Genomic DNA, 16,745 nt, shown 5'->3' with positions numbered 1-16,745 from the left:
AAATCGACTTTTCAATGTTCATAAAAGGTTTTATTATAATCATTTGAAGAGACAAGGGCCCATTTTTTTTTCAAATGCGCGGGTTTATAGAACTTTATTTACGATAATGGATATAATTGATTTTGAAAATTTAAAGCACATGTTATAAAACTAATTTTGATAAAAATCTTTTTAAACTGATAATTTTTTAATAAAATTGAGTCGGTTATTAATTGTGAAGGTAGTATAAAATCTTTATTAGGTAATTCTACTTTGCAAAATGATAGGAGTGATTTTTAAATAAGAATCTAATGTAAAAATTAAAATTAAAATAAAATATATTTATTGAATTTTAAATTTTAAATAAAAAAGGACTCACTCAAACTTTCACCTTAGGCCCTATTACCTATGGAGCTGGCCCTGCCTGCCAATTCGTGAATGAGCTAACATTAGGCCTACAACCCTACCGGACTCGACCCGGCCCTACCCGGCTTCAGAACCAAACAAACTGATATGGACCGACTTGACTTGAGATTGGAGGCACAAGGTGCTAAGTTCCTCCTGGCATGGAAATCCTTTTGATGCAGAAGCTCTTGGTCTAGTAACTGCAGCCATTTTTTGCAAAGAGCTGGGGTTGAACCAGATTATTCTAGAAGGTGACTCCATGCAAGTCATCAACCTTCTTCTTGGGAAGAGAATTGGAGCCTTGGTGGTCTACTAGTGGAAGATGCAAAGGATGTGTTGGCAAGTATTGGCAATTGGCAAGCAAATCACACTTATCGTGGTGTAAACAAAGCTGCCCATGAACTAGCAAAGTCTGCTCTATCTTTAGTCAGTGATGTATACAATGTTGAAGAATGTCTAGTGTGCATTCGTTCAATTGTATTCTCTGAGCTGTTATCAACATGATCAATGAAAGTACCTACTTCATTTTCAAAAAAAAAAAAAGTTCCTCCTGGCACGATCTCTGACACAACGTACTTTGCTATTCCAATGAAGGAGTTACACTTCTCACTCTGGCTTGCCCGAGTTGACGCGAACCTCATCACTTTTTATTGATCGAGGGAGGTTTGGGGACCGAGCTAGGGTTTAGAGAAGATCAAGGAGTTTTTGTAGATAATCTCGTGTAGAGATCGAAATTGACGAGCATTATGTGACCATTATCTTGAATCATAACATTTTTAGGCTTTAAATCTCTATAAGCTATGCCTAAACTATGCAAATATTCCAACGCCAACACTAGTTCTACCACAGAGAACCTAGAGATCAAAAAAGGAAGAAAAACAATCAAGTTTATATTAACACATGAACTTATCTAACTCCATTTTTGCTTGGAAACCAAATAGAAGGATTTGAAAGCTAACCTAATAACATCATCGGAGAACATATTCTCAGTTTGCCTTTTCCATAAAAATTGAAGATTACCTCTGGGACAATAATCCATAGCATAGGCCACAACATTTTGTGTAGCCAAAACTCCACGCAATCTCGACAAAAGAGAATGCCGGAAACGGTGAAGCACTTGTTGTTTGAAGCAGATCCTCTTGTACTCACCGCGGTCCTTGCCTTTCTTCTCAATCAAAGCCTTGGAGACAACCTCAAAGCTAAGAGCTGCTTGTCGGTTTTAGCGGGTTCAGCCCGCAAGTTGCTTCAACCCGCTTTTTTGGTCGGGTCTGGTCTTACGGATAGGCCGGGTTCTAGACTCCACAATAGCCATGTATGGATCCCCTCGAAGATTAATTCAATAAACTTCAATGATAGGTTTTGATGGGGGAGCAACCAGAACAAGGATCATATAGCTTGCAATATGTTAACGATGTATATTGATCAAACAACAACCTTAGCAAGGCCCATGTGGCATGGGATACAACTAGGGTACATCTTGACTAGGGACCCCCAGTGGTGTCGTAGATCGATGTCGACACACGCGTTGCCATTGCCATGGGTCTCCACACCATTGGATGCTCTTTGCTTGTCTGCTTAAAAAAAACAACCATCACCACCTCTTACCCGCAACGTCTCAACCATTTCTTCACAACACTAGTACTCTCATCTACTCTTGACTATGATGACCCTCGTGGGTCATTGGTTCTCATGTTTGGGTAATGCTTTCATGGAGTGAAAAGGAAGAAGAAATAAGCGATCGATTATATTTAGTGTTGGAGGTAGACGACAAAAACAAGGAATAAAATAACTTTTTTTCATGGTAGGGCTCTCGATATAATCAAAAGCAACCTAACGAGAGTAAAGGAAGAAAGTATACAGGTGAAAAGGATTTATCCAGAATAAAAAAGATAGCAGAAGAGATGTAGTAAGCTAATAATAGGGTCAATTTCATAAAATAGGCACAAAAAGTAGAACTAATTTAAGTCCATCAATTTATAGGCCTAGTGTTAGTAACAAATGCAATTTCCATGTCCAGTTAGATATCTGAACAAATTTTAAGGTCTGAGATCAGTAAGTTTTTTACATATCAATTGACGATAATGTCGAATCAATAAGTTTTTTCATATGATCATATAATTCCATAAAGATATAAAAAAATGGCAATTTCATCAACAAATAATTAAGTTTTAAGCACCTTCATTCCTATTGAGAGACCTTATTAGAGGTTAATTAGTTCGGTCTAGTCAGTTTTGGAGGAGGATTTTGGACCGTCCAAATTTTTCGGTCCACCAAAAGTCAGGACCAGGCTGCTTTGGTTTAATCCAATCAATCTTATCAGACGTCTTGATCTAGGTTCTTTTGTCTTTTTCTTTTTTTCAAGTTTTTAACAAAAAATATATATAAAATAAAAAATAATAATTAAGTGAATGATTTAGTCTATCTAAGTATATATTTAACTAATTTGGCATTTTAATTAAGTAAAATAAAGTAATAATGTTAATAGTATGTGAATTTTTAACACCCTATCATAAAATTCTTAACCTTTCATATTTTATATAATCTAAGCATAAATAATTAAGTTAGAAAAAAATTACATAACTAATTATATTACTTATAAGAAAATTATATAATTAATTATTTTTAATTTATATATCTACTCTAAAATATTATAAAAGATTATTTTAAATTTAATATAATAAATTTGGTTGGTCTGGTCTGGTTTGGGTGGAAAATCCCCACCCTGAGACTAGACCCAAAAACCAATATTTTCTACCTTATTGGACCGAGACCGACTGGTTTGGTGGATTTTTCATGTCTGCACCTAAATCCTTACGCTCCTGGACCTTATCCAACTCCTAGTCGTTTAAATTAAACTATCTAGTTGTTCACCTAAATAATGCATGTGAATAATTAAAGTATAACAGTTAAGATGTGAGGAAATCAATGGGTAAATAACGATGGTTAATAAATACAATAAGATAAATAGTCTATTTTTATTTATTGAAAAAGTAATAATATATTGATAGAAGAATTAAGCGTAGGAAAGGCAAAGAGACAAGTAATGGAAAATCAAATAACCATGATAGGACAAGTAGTCTTTTTTCCCCGCTCGATTGAATCGGTAATTATAAAATGGTAGGAGGCTTTTCATCTTTCAGCCTTGATTTTAATCTTAATGTCAAATAGCCGAGTGGGTTTATTGTGTAATAAAGTCGAGTGATTTTTTTGTATTCAATTCAACCATCTTCCAACCTCACTTTAAAGCATGAGTCTGTTTATTTATTTATTATTTATTATTTATTATTATTATTATTATTTTTTGGGAAAGGAACAACTTTATTCATCAATAAGCTTGTAACAAAGCTGCAATACATGAAGGGGCATCCTCCATATCAATAAGAACATCATCAATGATGGGACTATTTTTGGAAAGACAATCATTACAATAAATTTGATTTTTAGGAACAAAATTTGTTAGGAATGAAATTTAAATTTCGTCTCAAAATATGGAAAACTTTATAAACCCATTTGAACAGATACATATTAGTTCAAACTAAAGATTCTGGGACAAATTAGATGGTCTCCAAGGGTCTAAACCGTTTAAACTAATACAATTTAATTCGAATAAATAATTAATCTATTCGAGTGCAATATAATATGTTCGAATGGTTATTACCTTATTCGAACATATTGTTAAAATTGTAATAATACATATTTTTCTATTAATTTGTTATCATTTTCAAAGTAAATAAAAATGTCTATCTATTATATATTATGATTTACAATGAATTAAAATATTTACGAATTCATAAATTAATTTTATATAATTAATTTAGAAATATTTTACTTAAATAAATATTACTTTAAAGATAATGTCATTTTTTCTATTATTGTGAACATTAAGTATAATGAAAATAAAATATAATTAACAATAAAGAGGCTAGCAAATACTAAAAATAAAAATTATACATTAATTCCATCCCTAAAGGAGTTAGATGTTTTATATAACATAAAAAGAGTAAAATAATAACTAACAATATCTATTTGTAAGTAAATCAAAATCCTCCTGTAAGGTATATAAGCGTCTATCCATATCTTTAAGCTTCTCCATGATAGGCTCAATGAACTCCTGCTTTATAATTTAGCGGTGTTCCGCCAATAAAGCTCGTACCTCATCCGAAGTAGCCCCAGCATGCTGTCTCTCAACACGGGCAGCAGTAGTAGAAGCTGGATCAGTAGGCGGAAGCAAATCCTATACTGCATGAGTTTTCGGCAAATGACCCTTGCTCTTGTTGATTGTGATCTTGTTAACGGGCCCCATCTATGGTGACCTCCGCTCACTCGAAGTCACTGTAACCCTCAATTAGAGTATGAGGTTAGATATTAGCAGTGCAAATGCTAGACTACCTCCACCCGAATAGCGTGACTCTGTTGGAATGCAGAGGAAGAAATACAATGCCAGATCAATTGGCTCCCCATGTGCTATCCGTAACAAAAATCTGGTTCGCTCGATCCCGAAATTAATCTTGTATTTTTTCGAATCAATGTTATACCTGACAATTAGATTAAGCATTCTGAAAAATGCTATACCATTGGCCTATCGGATCACTTTACTGCCATCATATGGAGGAGCTGAAGGGTCTCGCACTAGCTCACCAACCTGATCGTCTGTGAGACTATCATCCGAGCCAGCATCCAGCTCTATTGTCTCTACACCTAACGCTGGCGATGAGGATACAGTTGGTGTGTCCTCATCAGATGGTGCAGTCACTGCTGATCTCGCTGCTGCTGCAGGATATGCACTGGGCTCCTGCCACAGATCAAGAAACTTAGTAATAACGTGGGGAGAGAAGATAATACTCACTCCCGGGACTACTAATTTGTAGCACATAGCATTACCAAACTGCTCTCCCATGGCATGGTAAAACTCACCGACCATCTCAGGATATGTTGTGCCCCTCTGCCTACAGATCGGGGGCCATCCACGATCGGTAATGATGTCATGTATGCTCTGTCCCTTCCAAGTGAGATCGCGAAAGTCAACCAGAATGATCTCCCTCACAACTAGTATAGGCCTCACGGCCGGCTGAGAAGGAGCTGCTTTGCTACTTTGGCCTGTCTCGAGTAGAGAACGTTTTCTTCTATTGCTGCTGCTTGCCATTAGTATACTGTTGATCTACAAAATAATTATGTAATCTAATTAAAGTGAAGAAGTTTGATGTTGTTTGCCAAGTGCTTGGCAACTGCTTATTCAAATGGATTCCAATCTGTTCGAATAAGTGCTGGCAAATATCATCTTTAGTTCGAATGACCTTAAATTCAATTCGAATGGCCTAAAATTCCATTTGAATGAAGTTAAATTCCATTCGAATGGCCTAAAATCTCATTCGAATGACATTAAATTTCATTTGAATGATCTTAAAATCCATTCGAATGACCTTATAAAACTCCATTCGAATGACCTTAAATTACATTCGAATAAAATTAAATTCCATTCGAATGACTTTAAATTCCATTCGAATGGCGTTGAATGTCATTCGAATGACATTAAATTCCATTCGAATGGAATTGAGCCAAACAAGCATGACTGAGTTAACTCAATCTCGAATTTACAAATTTGGATTCACCATAATCTAAGATTTTAATTGGTATAAATGATTTAGGAGTGAAGCTCCATCATTTCTATCGATTACTTTTGTGTCATTTGGCCCCAAAACAACAAAATAGGGTCGGATTGATTCAAAATCCGACCCCCCCTCAAAATCAATGTTTATTTTCAAATAATAACAAACCAACGGACAATATGAGGACCCATACCTCTTATTCTTGGAGATTTGAGGACTTGGTTAGAGTTGGTGGCGGCGTTGTGGCTATGAACGGCGGAGGATTCGATCCAACGGTTTGAATGAGAGAGCACGAAATGAATGAAGAAGAAACTATATCGCAACTTATATAACGTCATTTCATTCGAACGAAAAGGGTATAAGTTCAAACGGTAAGGGTTTTAGTTCGAATGAAATATATAATAATGAGGAAAAATATATATAAGTACAACAAGTAAAAAAATACTCGCATTGTATTACTAATACTAGTATATATATAATACTAATATTAGTAATAATAAAAAATTTATGGACTAGTACATATAATATAGTATATATAGAATATATATTAGATAACTATATTATATAGTATAGATTATTTAATTAAAAACCTATATATATTATAAGTAACTAGTATATATAATATACTATATATATTATGCATTAGTTGAGTATAAAATAGTATATAGTAAAACATTGCATTATAAAGTAATATACTAAGTATATAATAAAACATTGCATTAAATATAAGTATAAAATACATATATTTAATATACTTAGTTTGTATATTAGTAATAAACTAAGTACCTATAATATATTATAAATTATTATAGTACTATTAATTTTCATATATTTATGCTATTTGTACTATAATATCACTTAGTATTATACTATTAGTGATACTTAGTATTATACTTATAGTGATACTAATTATAAGTATAACACTATTAGTGATACTAAATAAAATATTATACTATTCGTAATACATAATGTTATAGATTTATAAGAAACTTAGTATTATACTATTAGTGACACTTAGTATTATATAGTGTATATAGTTTTAACATATACTAATAATAATATTGGGTGTATTATGTGTATATTTATATATTGCTATAATTATCTGTTCAAACGAATTTTCAAAATAGTTCGAATAGAGATAAAGTTTGTTCGAAAGAATTTTTTTTGTTTGGAGAGAAAATTCACACCAGATTATCGGTATATGCTGGAGAATATTTTTTTTTTGTTCAAACTCTAATATTATCAGTTTGAATTGGAAAATATTGTGGGACAAATTTGCAGTTTTTTGATTTTCGCGTTCGAACTTCTAAAAAATCCGTTCGAACGGAAATTCACATTATTAACCCAGTCATTTCATTTCATTTTCACTCTTATTGAAGTTTGAGAGAGAGAGAGAGAGAGAGAGAGCGTGGCAGACGGCTTTGAGAGAGTGTTGTGGAGAGAGAGAGCTTGAAAGAAGTGAGAGAGAAAAGAGGAGAGGTGCACCAAGAGGTAATATGTTTTTCTTCCGTATTTTTCATTCCGATTTTCGTTTATACTTATCTTGATATTTGTTGCATTTATTCCTGAGATAGAACAGAGGTTTAATGTGTTTTATGCATATATAAGTATTGTAGATTAATATTTTTATTGGATTGCAAAAATTAGAGGTAAGTTTTTATAATTTTCTAAATTATTTAATAATCATATTTAGGGATAATCATATAATTTTCAATGTATTGTATTGAAATATGTCATCATGTATGTGAAAATTGGGTTTTGTGGTTCAATTTTTACTCTATTTCATGACTAGTTTCTGGCTTGATCCCATTCGAATACTCTGAATCCCGTTCGAATTGAATTTACCAAGTTTGAATGTAATCTTACTCGAACAGAATTCGGTTGCAACATTTGACTAATTTGTTCGAACAGAATCAAACCCTTTAAGCACTCTAATTAAAGTGATTAATACTTAAAATATACTTATAAAATATTTAATTAAAGAATTATAATGTATAATTAAAAATATTTAAGTACTCTAATTAACATGATTAATACTTAAAATATACTTATAAAATATTTAATTAAAAAATTATAATGTATAATTAAAATATTGAAGTACTCTAATTAAAATGATTAATACTTAAAATATACTTATAAAATATTTAATTAAAGAATTATAATGTATAATTAAAAATATTTAATTAAAAAATTATTTGGTCGACTTAAAAATCTTTAATCACTCGAATGTATACTTATAATGTAATTTTGCAATGTATTTGTGATTTGAAATGTGATTATAACATTTATTATGTTTACTACTGAGCTGTTAGATTTGCTAGTTATTTTACATGCAGTTAAACGTTAAACTCATTCAAGAATTATGGCCAAATATTTTCTTAAAGAATGTTTGGGTACAACTCTTGAATTGTCTAAAGTGGACAGTTCGGGATTCTATCATCTATATGGCATAAATATTCAGTTAAAACTCCTGTATTAGTCAATTAAAATTTTGGTTTAGCATTTTCTTACATTTTTCGGCTATATAGTTTGTAAGTTTCTCAGCCCATGAATAAGGTCGACGACTTATCGTGACAAGCATACTTGAAGAATTGTAGGGAAATGCTGCCGAAATTTTTACTAACATATGAGTTTTGGACTGAGTATATATGCGATATAGATGATAGTCTCTCGAATGGGATATGATCAACTACTTTAAAAATAGATGGTAATTAAACACGTATATTGTAATAGTTTCTTGATAGTATTTATCCCATGAATTGGGCTTTTTATAGATGGATAAGAGTTGGATGTTGTTGGGAAATAGACTTAATCGAGACTATTAGCAGTATGCACAAGGGGTGAAGTCTTTCTTAGAATTTGCTTGTAGGAGTGTTGACAGTTGAGGATTTATAAGATGCACATGCAAGAAGTGCAAAAACCTTAGTTCATATAATATGATCATAGTGGAGAATAATTTATTCGAAAATGGAATTGATCCTAAATACTCACATTGGGTTTTACATGGCGAACCATTTCTTAAAGGAGTTAGATTTGGCAGTCAGTTCAATCAAATGGACGAATGTAACGAGATCGACATGAAGGACATAAATGTTAATGTTTCTGATGATAGTTATAATAATAGAGAAGATATCACTGAGATGTTAGGGAATTTTGGCGCAGGGATATTTGGTGCCAGGGATGGAGAATGAACATCTACACAATCATTTGAGGGAAATGAAGACTTTGGATCACTATAGGAGGATGCACAACGAGAATTGTACGAAGGGTGCACCCGTTATAGCAAGTTGTCATTTATTGTCAGGCTGCTTCATATTAAGTCTATTTGTCGTATTTCTGCAAAGGCAGTCGATATGCTACTTGAATTATTTAAAAAGGCTCTCCCACAAGATAACTTAATACCTTGAAATTTTTATGACGTGAAGAAATTGAAACGAGGGTTAGGATTTGATTATAATATCATCCACGCATGTAAGAATGATTGTGTTCTCTTCTGAAAGCAATGTGCAGAATTTGATTCATGTCCAGTATGTCATAAGTCAAGATGGACATCAGATAAGCGTAATGTACCCCATAAAGTGCTAAGACATTTTCGGTTGATTCCTTGACTTCAGAGATTGTTTACTTCCCGGATGACTGTGATAGATAAGACTTGACATCACACAGAAAGAGTTCAAAATAATCAATCCCTCACGCATCATGCAGATTCCCTACAATAGAAGAAACTTGATGATGAGTATCCATGATTTTCTAGAGAACCTCGCAATGCACGTATTGGTTTAGCAACTGATGACTTTAATCCGTTTGGCAACATAAGCACTTCTCATAGCACCTGACCTATCATATTAATGCCTTATAATTTACCACCATATATGTGTATGAAGGATCCTTATTTTATGATGACTCTATTGATCCCAAGGCCAAGGTCACCAGGAAATGAAATAGATGTATATTTGCAGCCAATGATAACAGTCAAAAAGTTTGCACCAAGAAATGTATATGATTATATTCCAGAGGCAGACAAACTACATGAAGAAGTTGATAGTCCAAACCATGAAGAAGCATATCAAGAAAATAAAACAGGCATCAATCTATTTGTTGATCTAAGCTAATATGACATGGTCTCATTGCGCAGAGAAGATGTCCAATCCGAAATAATTGAAGGTGAAATGTCGGAAGAACATGAATCAACTAAAGTGTCTACTGAGGATGAGAGCGACTGGTCCAACAAAACTGATACTGAATGATTTTCAAACAGATATTTGTATAGGTATAATTCTTATAAAACGATGAAATTTATCTTATTTGAATAATAATTTATTATAATTTCAAATAGATATGCCTCCTAAGCACAAAAGAACACATGAGCCATCCCCACCACTTACTAACTCCCCATGTGGTTCACCTGCCAACAATGGTGAGCCAACATTACCAGAACTAGAATAATGTATTTTATCACTGTATATCTTTCAAATAAAATAATTTAATTAAAATATATGCTTTAATTATTGTATATATAGCTGTTGTAAACCAATACCGAGTTAGAGGCATTACAATGGGTGTCTGCATAGAGAAAGTAAGGAAAGTAGGTAAAATTAAAGTTGATATACCTGATAATCACACTGGCGGCTTCGGGGATTCAGTAGCTTGGCTTGCTTCTTATATTGGTACATTTACTCGCACGTATGCATCGAAGGTTACATCCTCCTGGGCTAAAGTTCCCCAAGATGTGAAAGACCACATAAAAATTCATTGCCTTGGAATAAGTTATTTTGTATAACATTTTAATTTAAATAACTTTTAAAATTTTACTAATTGTTTATAATTTTTTGAAGGACGAGTTTGAACTAAATTTTGGCCGGCTAGAGGATCAATTAATGATTGAGGAACTGATGTCGAATGTATTCTGGAGGTACAAAGGTCGATGTCATGCACACTATTAGAAGTTTAGTACTACGACAGAGGCGCGTCAAAATCCATTCCAAGCAATACCACCAAATGAATGGGAGAAAGTTGTGATCTGTTTGAAGATCCTGCTTATCAGGTAATTTCGCTGAAATATTTTTTTAATAACATATGATAGATGTATTAAATATAAAATTATAATACTTTTTTTTTTTAGCAATGGAGTACAGTGAACAAAGCAAATAAATCAAATTTAATGATACACCATCATGCGGGTTCTCAATCTTTTCATCGCTTGTAAAAAAAATGGTTAGTTATTTTAGTCTCTATTAAATATTAATAAATACACTTTTTTGGTTTAAATTTTGATATTGATTTTCATTTTGTAGCAAGAAGAAATCCTGCTAACTATGATCTGACCCAATTGTATGAAGTAATAAAAATCGTGATGGTTTTTTGAGCAATCCTGAGGCAGAGGCAAATTATGTAAGTTTAAGTTTATTTAATTCCATTGTCTAAAGATATTTTTGTTACCTATACTAATTTTAATGTTTTTTTTTTGTAGGACAAGATGATATTTCTTAAAGAAACCGTTGCGGATCCATCTGATGAATCATCTGTCAATGATGCTCAAATCTTTTCTCAAGTTCTTGGATCATGTTCTGGATATTTGAGGGGCTTAAGATGTTGCGTGAAGCCATCCTCAACATCGTCATCCTCTTTTAAAGCCAGATCGAATGACGACAAGACTAAGAAATTAGAGGAAGTTGCACTTGAAATAGAACGATTGATGTTAAAGGAAAAAGAGTTGCTGACCCGATTAGATCAAGTAGCAGATTTAGTGGCAAGATTAGAAGAGAGGCTACAATTAAATAACCAAAAAATGTTTAAACAATTCGAGTCAATGATATCCCAAAACTCTATGCCACCACTACCACCACAATCATAATTCATTTAATTTTTTTAATTGCCTTTATTTATGATGTTCGTAAACATTTGAACAATTGATGTATATATGATTACAATTTGTGTAATATTAGTATGTTTTTTTAAATTAAATTTCATTTTGCTTGACCAATACTGTTTGAACTTTAAATAATCCATTCGAATGGTAAATTACCATTTATGCATATATTTGAACAAAAATAGACCTATTCGAACAAAAACAACCCATTCGAACGTATCGGAAAATACACTCCAATTGTTCGTTTGAACAATTAAATATTTATTCGAATAACGTTATTTATCAAAACTCCTTTCGAACAGAAGATTTTTGAAAATAGATTGTTTGTTCGAATGGTTAATATTTTTTTTTCAAACAAAAGTTACTTAAAAATATGTTGGTTCAAACGGACTTGGTCAGATATGGTTATTGGTTTGAATTAATATTTCATATTGTTCGAACAAAAGTGTAAGTTTGAACAAAATTTTTTTCATTTGAACTTGATTTTGAGACGACATTTTTTGTCTAAAAAAAAATCCGTTCAAATGGTTTTGACTAGTTCTGCCCAATTTAGTCCTTAAAAGTACTTTTTGGAGACGAAAATTAATTTTTGTCTCCAAAACATTTCTGAGACAGTCTTTCTAAGACAAAATAGGGACAAAAAAATTTTCATCTCCAAAAGCTTCTAGGGATGAAATTTGAGTTTTTTGAGACAAAAATTTTTGTCTCAAAAAACCAATTCTCTTGTAGTGAATGAGCCAAATGATTAAACTTTCTAGGAATGTAAGAAACATACCAGCCTTCAAAATGTTGCAAAACAAACCTGGTGTCTTCTTATATCAACCCAGAGTGGCCCCAGTTAACCTTGCTAGCTTTGAGATCATTCACAACATTCAGAGCATCACTTTCTAAAACAATGTGCTTTAGACCAAGGTTTTGTGCTAGGATAGCAGACTGCAATTGCACCATAAGCTTCAGCCAGATATGGATAAGGAAAAAGTGGCCTACACATACACATTGGAGCCATCACATTACCCTCCTAATCACAAATAATGGTTCCGATCCCTACCTTGCACCTTTGTTAGCTGAGTACCAATTCACTTTGTAGCAGTTAAGAGGAGGAATCCATTAGTGCACCAAATCTGAGACAAGGACAGTAGGGATTGATGAACTCGACTGATAAGCCATATTAATATCCTCAATGTTCTAATTCACTTGCTTTAATAATATTTGAGGACTAATAAAAACTTGAGTGAAAACCATTTCATTCTTTCTTTTTCAAAGTCTCCAAGCAACCACAGCTAACTCTGCTAATGATTCTTCATTTAGTTCCTCAAGCATATGAAGCAGGAATTCTTTTAAAGTAGATTGTAGTATACTTTGCTTTTGAAGCTGAATGGAACAAGAACTCCACACATCTCTTACTGCAATGCATTCCCATAGTGCATGCTCAACAGTTTCTTCAAATTGTAGACATATTGGACACCAAGAATCAGACACTATTCTCCTTCTGAACAGGTTTCCTTTCGTAGCAAGACCATTTTTGCAAGCCTTCCATAAAAACAGTTTTTCAGGATTAGGAACCTTCAGCCTCCACAATTTATTCCAAAGATCCTTCAATGCAATTGGAGTAGATGATTGTCCCTTGCTTCTATTTTGGAGCTCAAGTTGGAGGTGGTAAGCACTCCTTACAGAAAAAATCTCATTTTTTGTACATCTCCATTGGATTCTGTCAGGACCATTGCAACTACTAATAGCATCTGACTAATTGCTGCTGCTTTAGAAGAAGAGAAAATCTGGTTAATAAATGGCATATTCCATGAATTAGTATTAGGACAAATCAAAGCAGCCACTTTTTCATTTGGAGATAAAAGGTTCACTCGACTTTGAACACGATAAGAACATGGAATTGGTAACCATTTGTCAAACCAAATCCTTGTGTTGCAGCCATTCCCAATGTGCCGAGAAAGACCCTCAACTAGAAGTGGTTTTGCAGCCATTATACTTCTCCAAATCTGAGACCATTTGGGAAATACTTAGTAGAAAGCACTCTAACTGCTAGAGAATTAGGAGATTGGATGAGTCTCCAACCTTGCTTGACAAGTATGGCCAGGTTGAAACTCTCAAGATCCCTAAAACTAAGTCCACCACATGCTTTAGCTTGAGCCATTTTACCCCAAGAAATCCAGTTGATCTTATTCTCCTCAGCTTTTTGCCCCCACCATAACTGTTTCATCAATCTGTTAAGTTCTCTCAAGATGCTTTTGGAATTGTAAAAACCCCCATGATGTAAGTTGGAATAGACTGGATCACAACCTTGATCAAGATCTATTTACCTGCTGTGATAGATATTTCAGCTTCCAACTGCTCAATCTGCTTCAAACCTTGTCCAGAATAGTCTTGAAACTTTTTTTTCTTGGACCTACCAATCAAAGAAGGTAATCCCAAATACTTCTCATAGGCTTCCCCTCTTGTATTCTTGCTAAAACTAATTGAAGTCTTTTCTTTATTAAGTTTTTGTCCACTAGCTAGCTCATACATCTCAAGCAAATAACATAACCTGCTCCACTCCAAGGAGTTTGCCTTACAAAAAAACAAACAATCATCTACAAAGAACAGATGACTAACATGCAAATAATTCCTCCCCCTCGTGATGGCTACAATAGCTTGTCTATGTTGTATTAAACTACTAAGGGGCTCAGTACACATAATGAAGAGATAGGAGGATAGGGGATACCCCTGTCTAATACCTCAAGTTGGCCTAAAAGAATCTTGGTGAGAACAATTTATTATAACAGAATATGTGATAATGCCTATCCATTTTATATCAAATCCCATTTAGTTGTTAGGGCTCTGGGAATTGGCGCTGCACACCGACAAAATTTAGAGGAAAACTAAGGTTAGGGTTTTGGGAAGAAAATATTTAGTGAACTTGAGTGATCTAGGTTGGGCTTTTGAGGACATACCACAGTTTGTTGAATCCACACTTCTATTCTTCAAACCCACATGTGTTGTTGGGAGTTTGAGACCTTGGCTGGAAAATTTTTATATGTACAAACTATAATTATTAGTGTTGATGGGTTTTTCTGTTGGCTGGAAAAAGTACATAAACACAAAATATAATTGCACTTTTCCTATGTGATTGTGATAAAAATATTTTGATTAAAATTTTGTACTTTGATCCTTATTATCTTTTGGATGAAGATGAGTGTTTATCGTTTTAAAAGTTAGATTGAGAATTATTATTGCGCTTTTCAGATATGTATATTTTCAAGACTTGTATTAAGAAGTATTATTGAGCTTTTCAAATATGCATCTTTTTAAGACTTATATTCTTGTTATTTTGGAATATAGTTTTTCTACATTTATATATAATTGTTTATTTATAAATATATATAAACATGTAAGGTAAATGTAGTGAAAACTAAGCAAGTCAACATGCCTTCTTACATATTTCACTATTCCACCCACTCCAGTACTTTTTGGCCAGCCACAAAGAGGGTTTTAACCCTAATGAAATGCCAAAACTGGTGGTGAACAACAAAACCCTAAATCCCTAGGTTAATCGAAATCCCAAATGGTTCCCAAACCCTAAATGCCACTCGATTTGGCTATGTGTTTCCTTCTTAGTTTAAACCACTTCCACAAGCAACCAACCACTCATATACAAACTCTTACACCCTCATCCACTCCCTTACATTATGGTATTTTCATTTGACCAAAACAATTGCATGTGGACTTGAAACCCTAACTATATCGTAAATGAGCAAACCAGATTGGGTGAATTATGTTCCAAATTGAATGACCCTCTTTTAACTTAGCTTCTCCCACAAGTTTTCCCCCATGGCAGCCCAAATAGTGGCCGTCACACCTAAGCAAGCCACCCACTCCCATCAGTACTCAATCGGTCAAGTTTTAAGTCTCACCCACCATGGATTTGGCCAACTACTCAAGCAAGCCTTCCCTTCAATTGTCATGCCTCCCACCCACTCCAAGCCAGCCCTCACCTCATCCCTTTTAGTCCCACTCCCTCCCTTCATTTCCCACACTTTCTTTTTCTTGGGAGCAAACTGAGTGGGGTTTTGAGAGAGAGTTTGGTGCTAAATGTTTTCCTTGGACATTCAAGCTTGTGATTACTTCATTCTAAGTCTAACCTCTTTTTTATTTTATTAAGTGTGATTACTTCATTCTAAGTCTAACCTCTTTTTTATTTTATTAAGCTTTTGAGTCTTAGATTATTAGAAGAGTGTTGGTTATTTTTTTTTTCTTTTATTTTTTGAGGTTTGAAAGTTGGATGTTGGTGATTTGGTGGTATGGTACTCTATTTGGAGTTTATTGGTAAGCTTTGGAAGTTGGTGATGTTTTATTGAAAAGTTTTGTAAATTTTGGTGCTATGGGATTTTGCTTTGAGTTTTATGCAAGTTTATCATTTGGTTTAGAGTATATCAGGTTTTAATAAAATGGTTTTGCATGATCTACAAAGGCTTAGAACTGAATCCTCCAACAAACTTTATGACTAAGGTTTTGTTGGGATTTTGATAAACAACCAAAGAGTATGTTCTTATGCTAAGTCTAGAGTCTCTTGGGTTAATGGATGTTTCGGTGTGATTATTTACTATGATATGTTGGATATGATGATTAAATCAAGTTATAACTTGAATGAGAGGCACAAGGATGTGTTTTCTCGAGATTTTATGCATGTAAATCAATGATTTAGTCTCAATGTTTAAGGTCATGCATGCTAAGTTTCGGTTTCCATGTTTTTCTATGCAAGCCGATTATCATTGATGTATAAAGTTTATTTTTGTTGTTAGTCAAGCATGTCGGAAGTGATATTTATGGAATGTTTTGTTGAGATATAAAATAAATAATAAAATCTAATTCTTCCCATCAGCTCCTTAATATGT

General features: G+C 33.3%; 1 protein-coding gene across 1 annotated transcript; it reads right to left on the bottom strand.

The window, feature by feature from the left end:
* Positions 1–1,078: 1,078 nt before the first annotated feature.
* On the bottom strand, positions 1,079–5,527 carry LOC122301578 (serine/threonine-protein kinase nrc-2-like). The gene is made up of 4 exons (XM_043112991.1): positions 5,027–5,527; positions 4,538–4,618; positions 1,344–1,564; positions 1,079–1,238 (listed from the first exon to the last, which is right to left on the bottom strand). The coding sequence occupies exons 1-4, from the start codon at positions 5,525–5,527 to the stop codon at positions 1,079–1,081; spliced, it is 963 nt and encodes a 320-aa protein (XP_042968925.1).
* Between the last annotated feature and the right edge of the window lie 11,218 nt (positions 5,528–16,745).

The sequence above is a fragment of the Carya illinoinensis genome, chromosome 2 (genome assembly GCF_018687715.1).
Source record: "Carya illinoinensis cultivar Pawnee chromosome 2, C.illinoinensisPawnee_v1, whole genome shotgun sequence".
NCBI classification, from domain to species: domain Eukaryota; kingdom Viridiplantae; phylum Streptophyta; class Magnoliopsida; order Fagales; family Juglandaceae; genus Carya; species Carya illinoinensis.
Note: the sequence above shows the minus strand (reverse complement) of the source record. Positions and strands in the feature narration are given on the sequence as shown.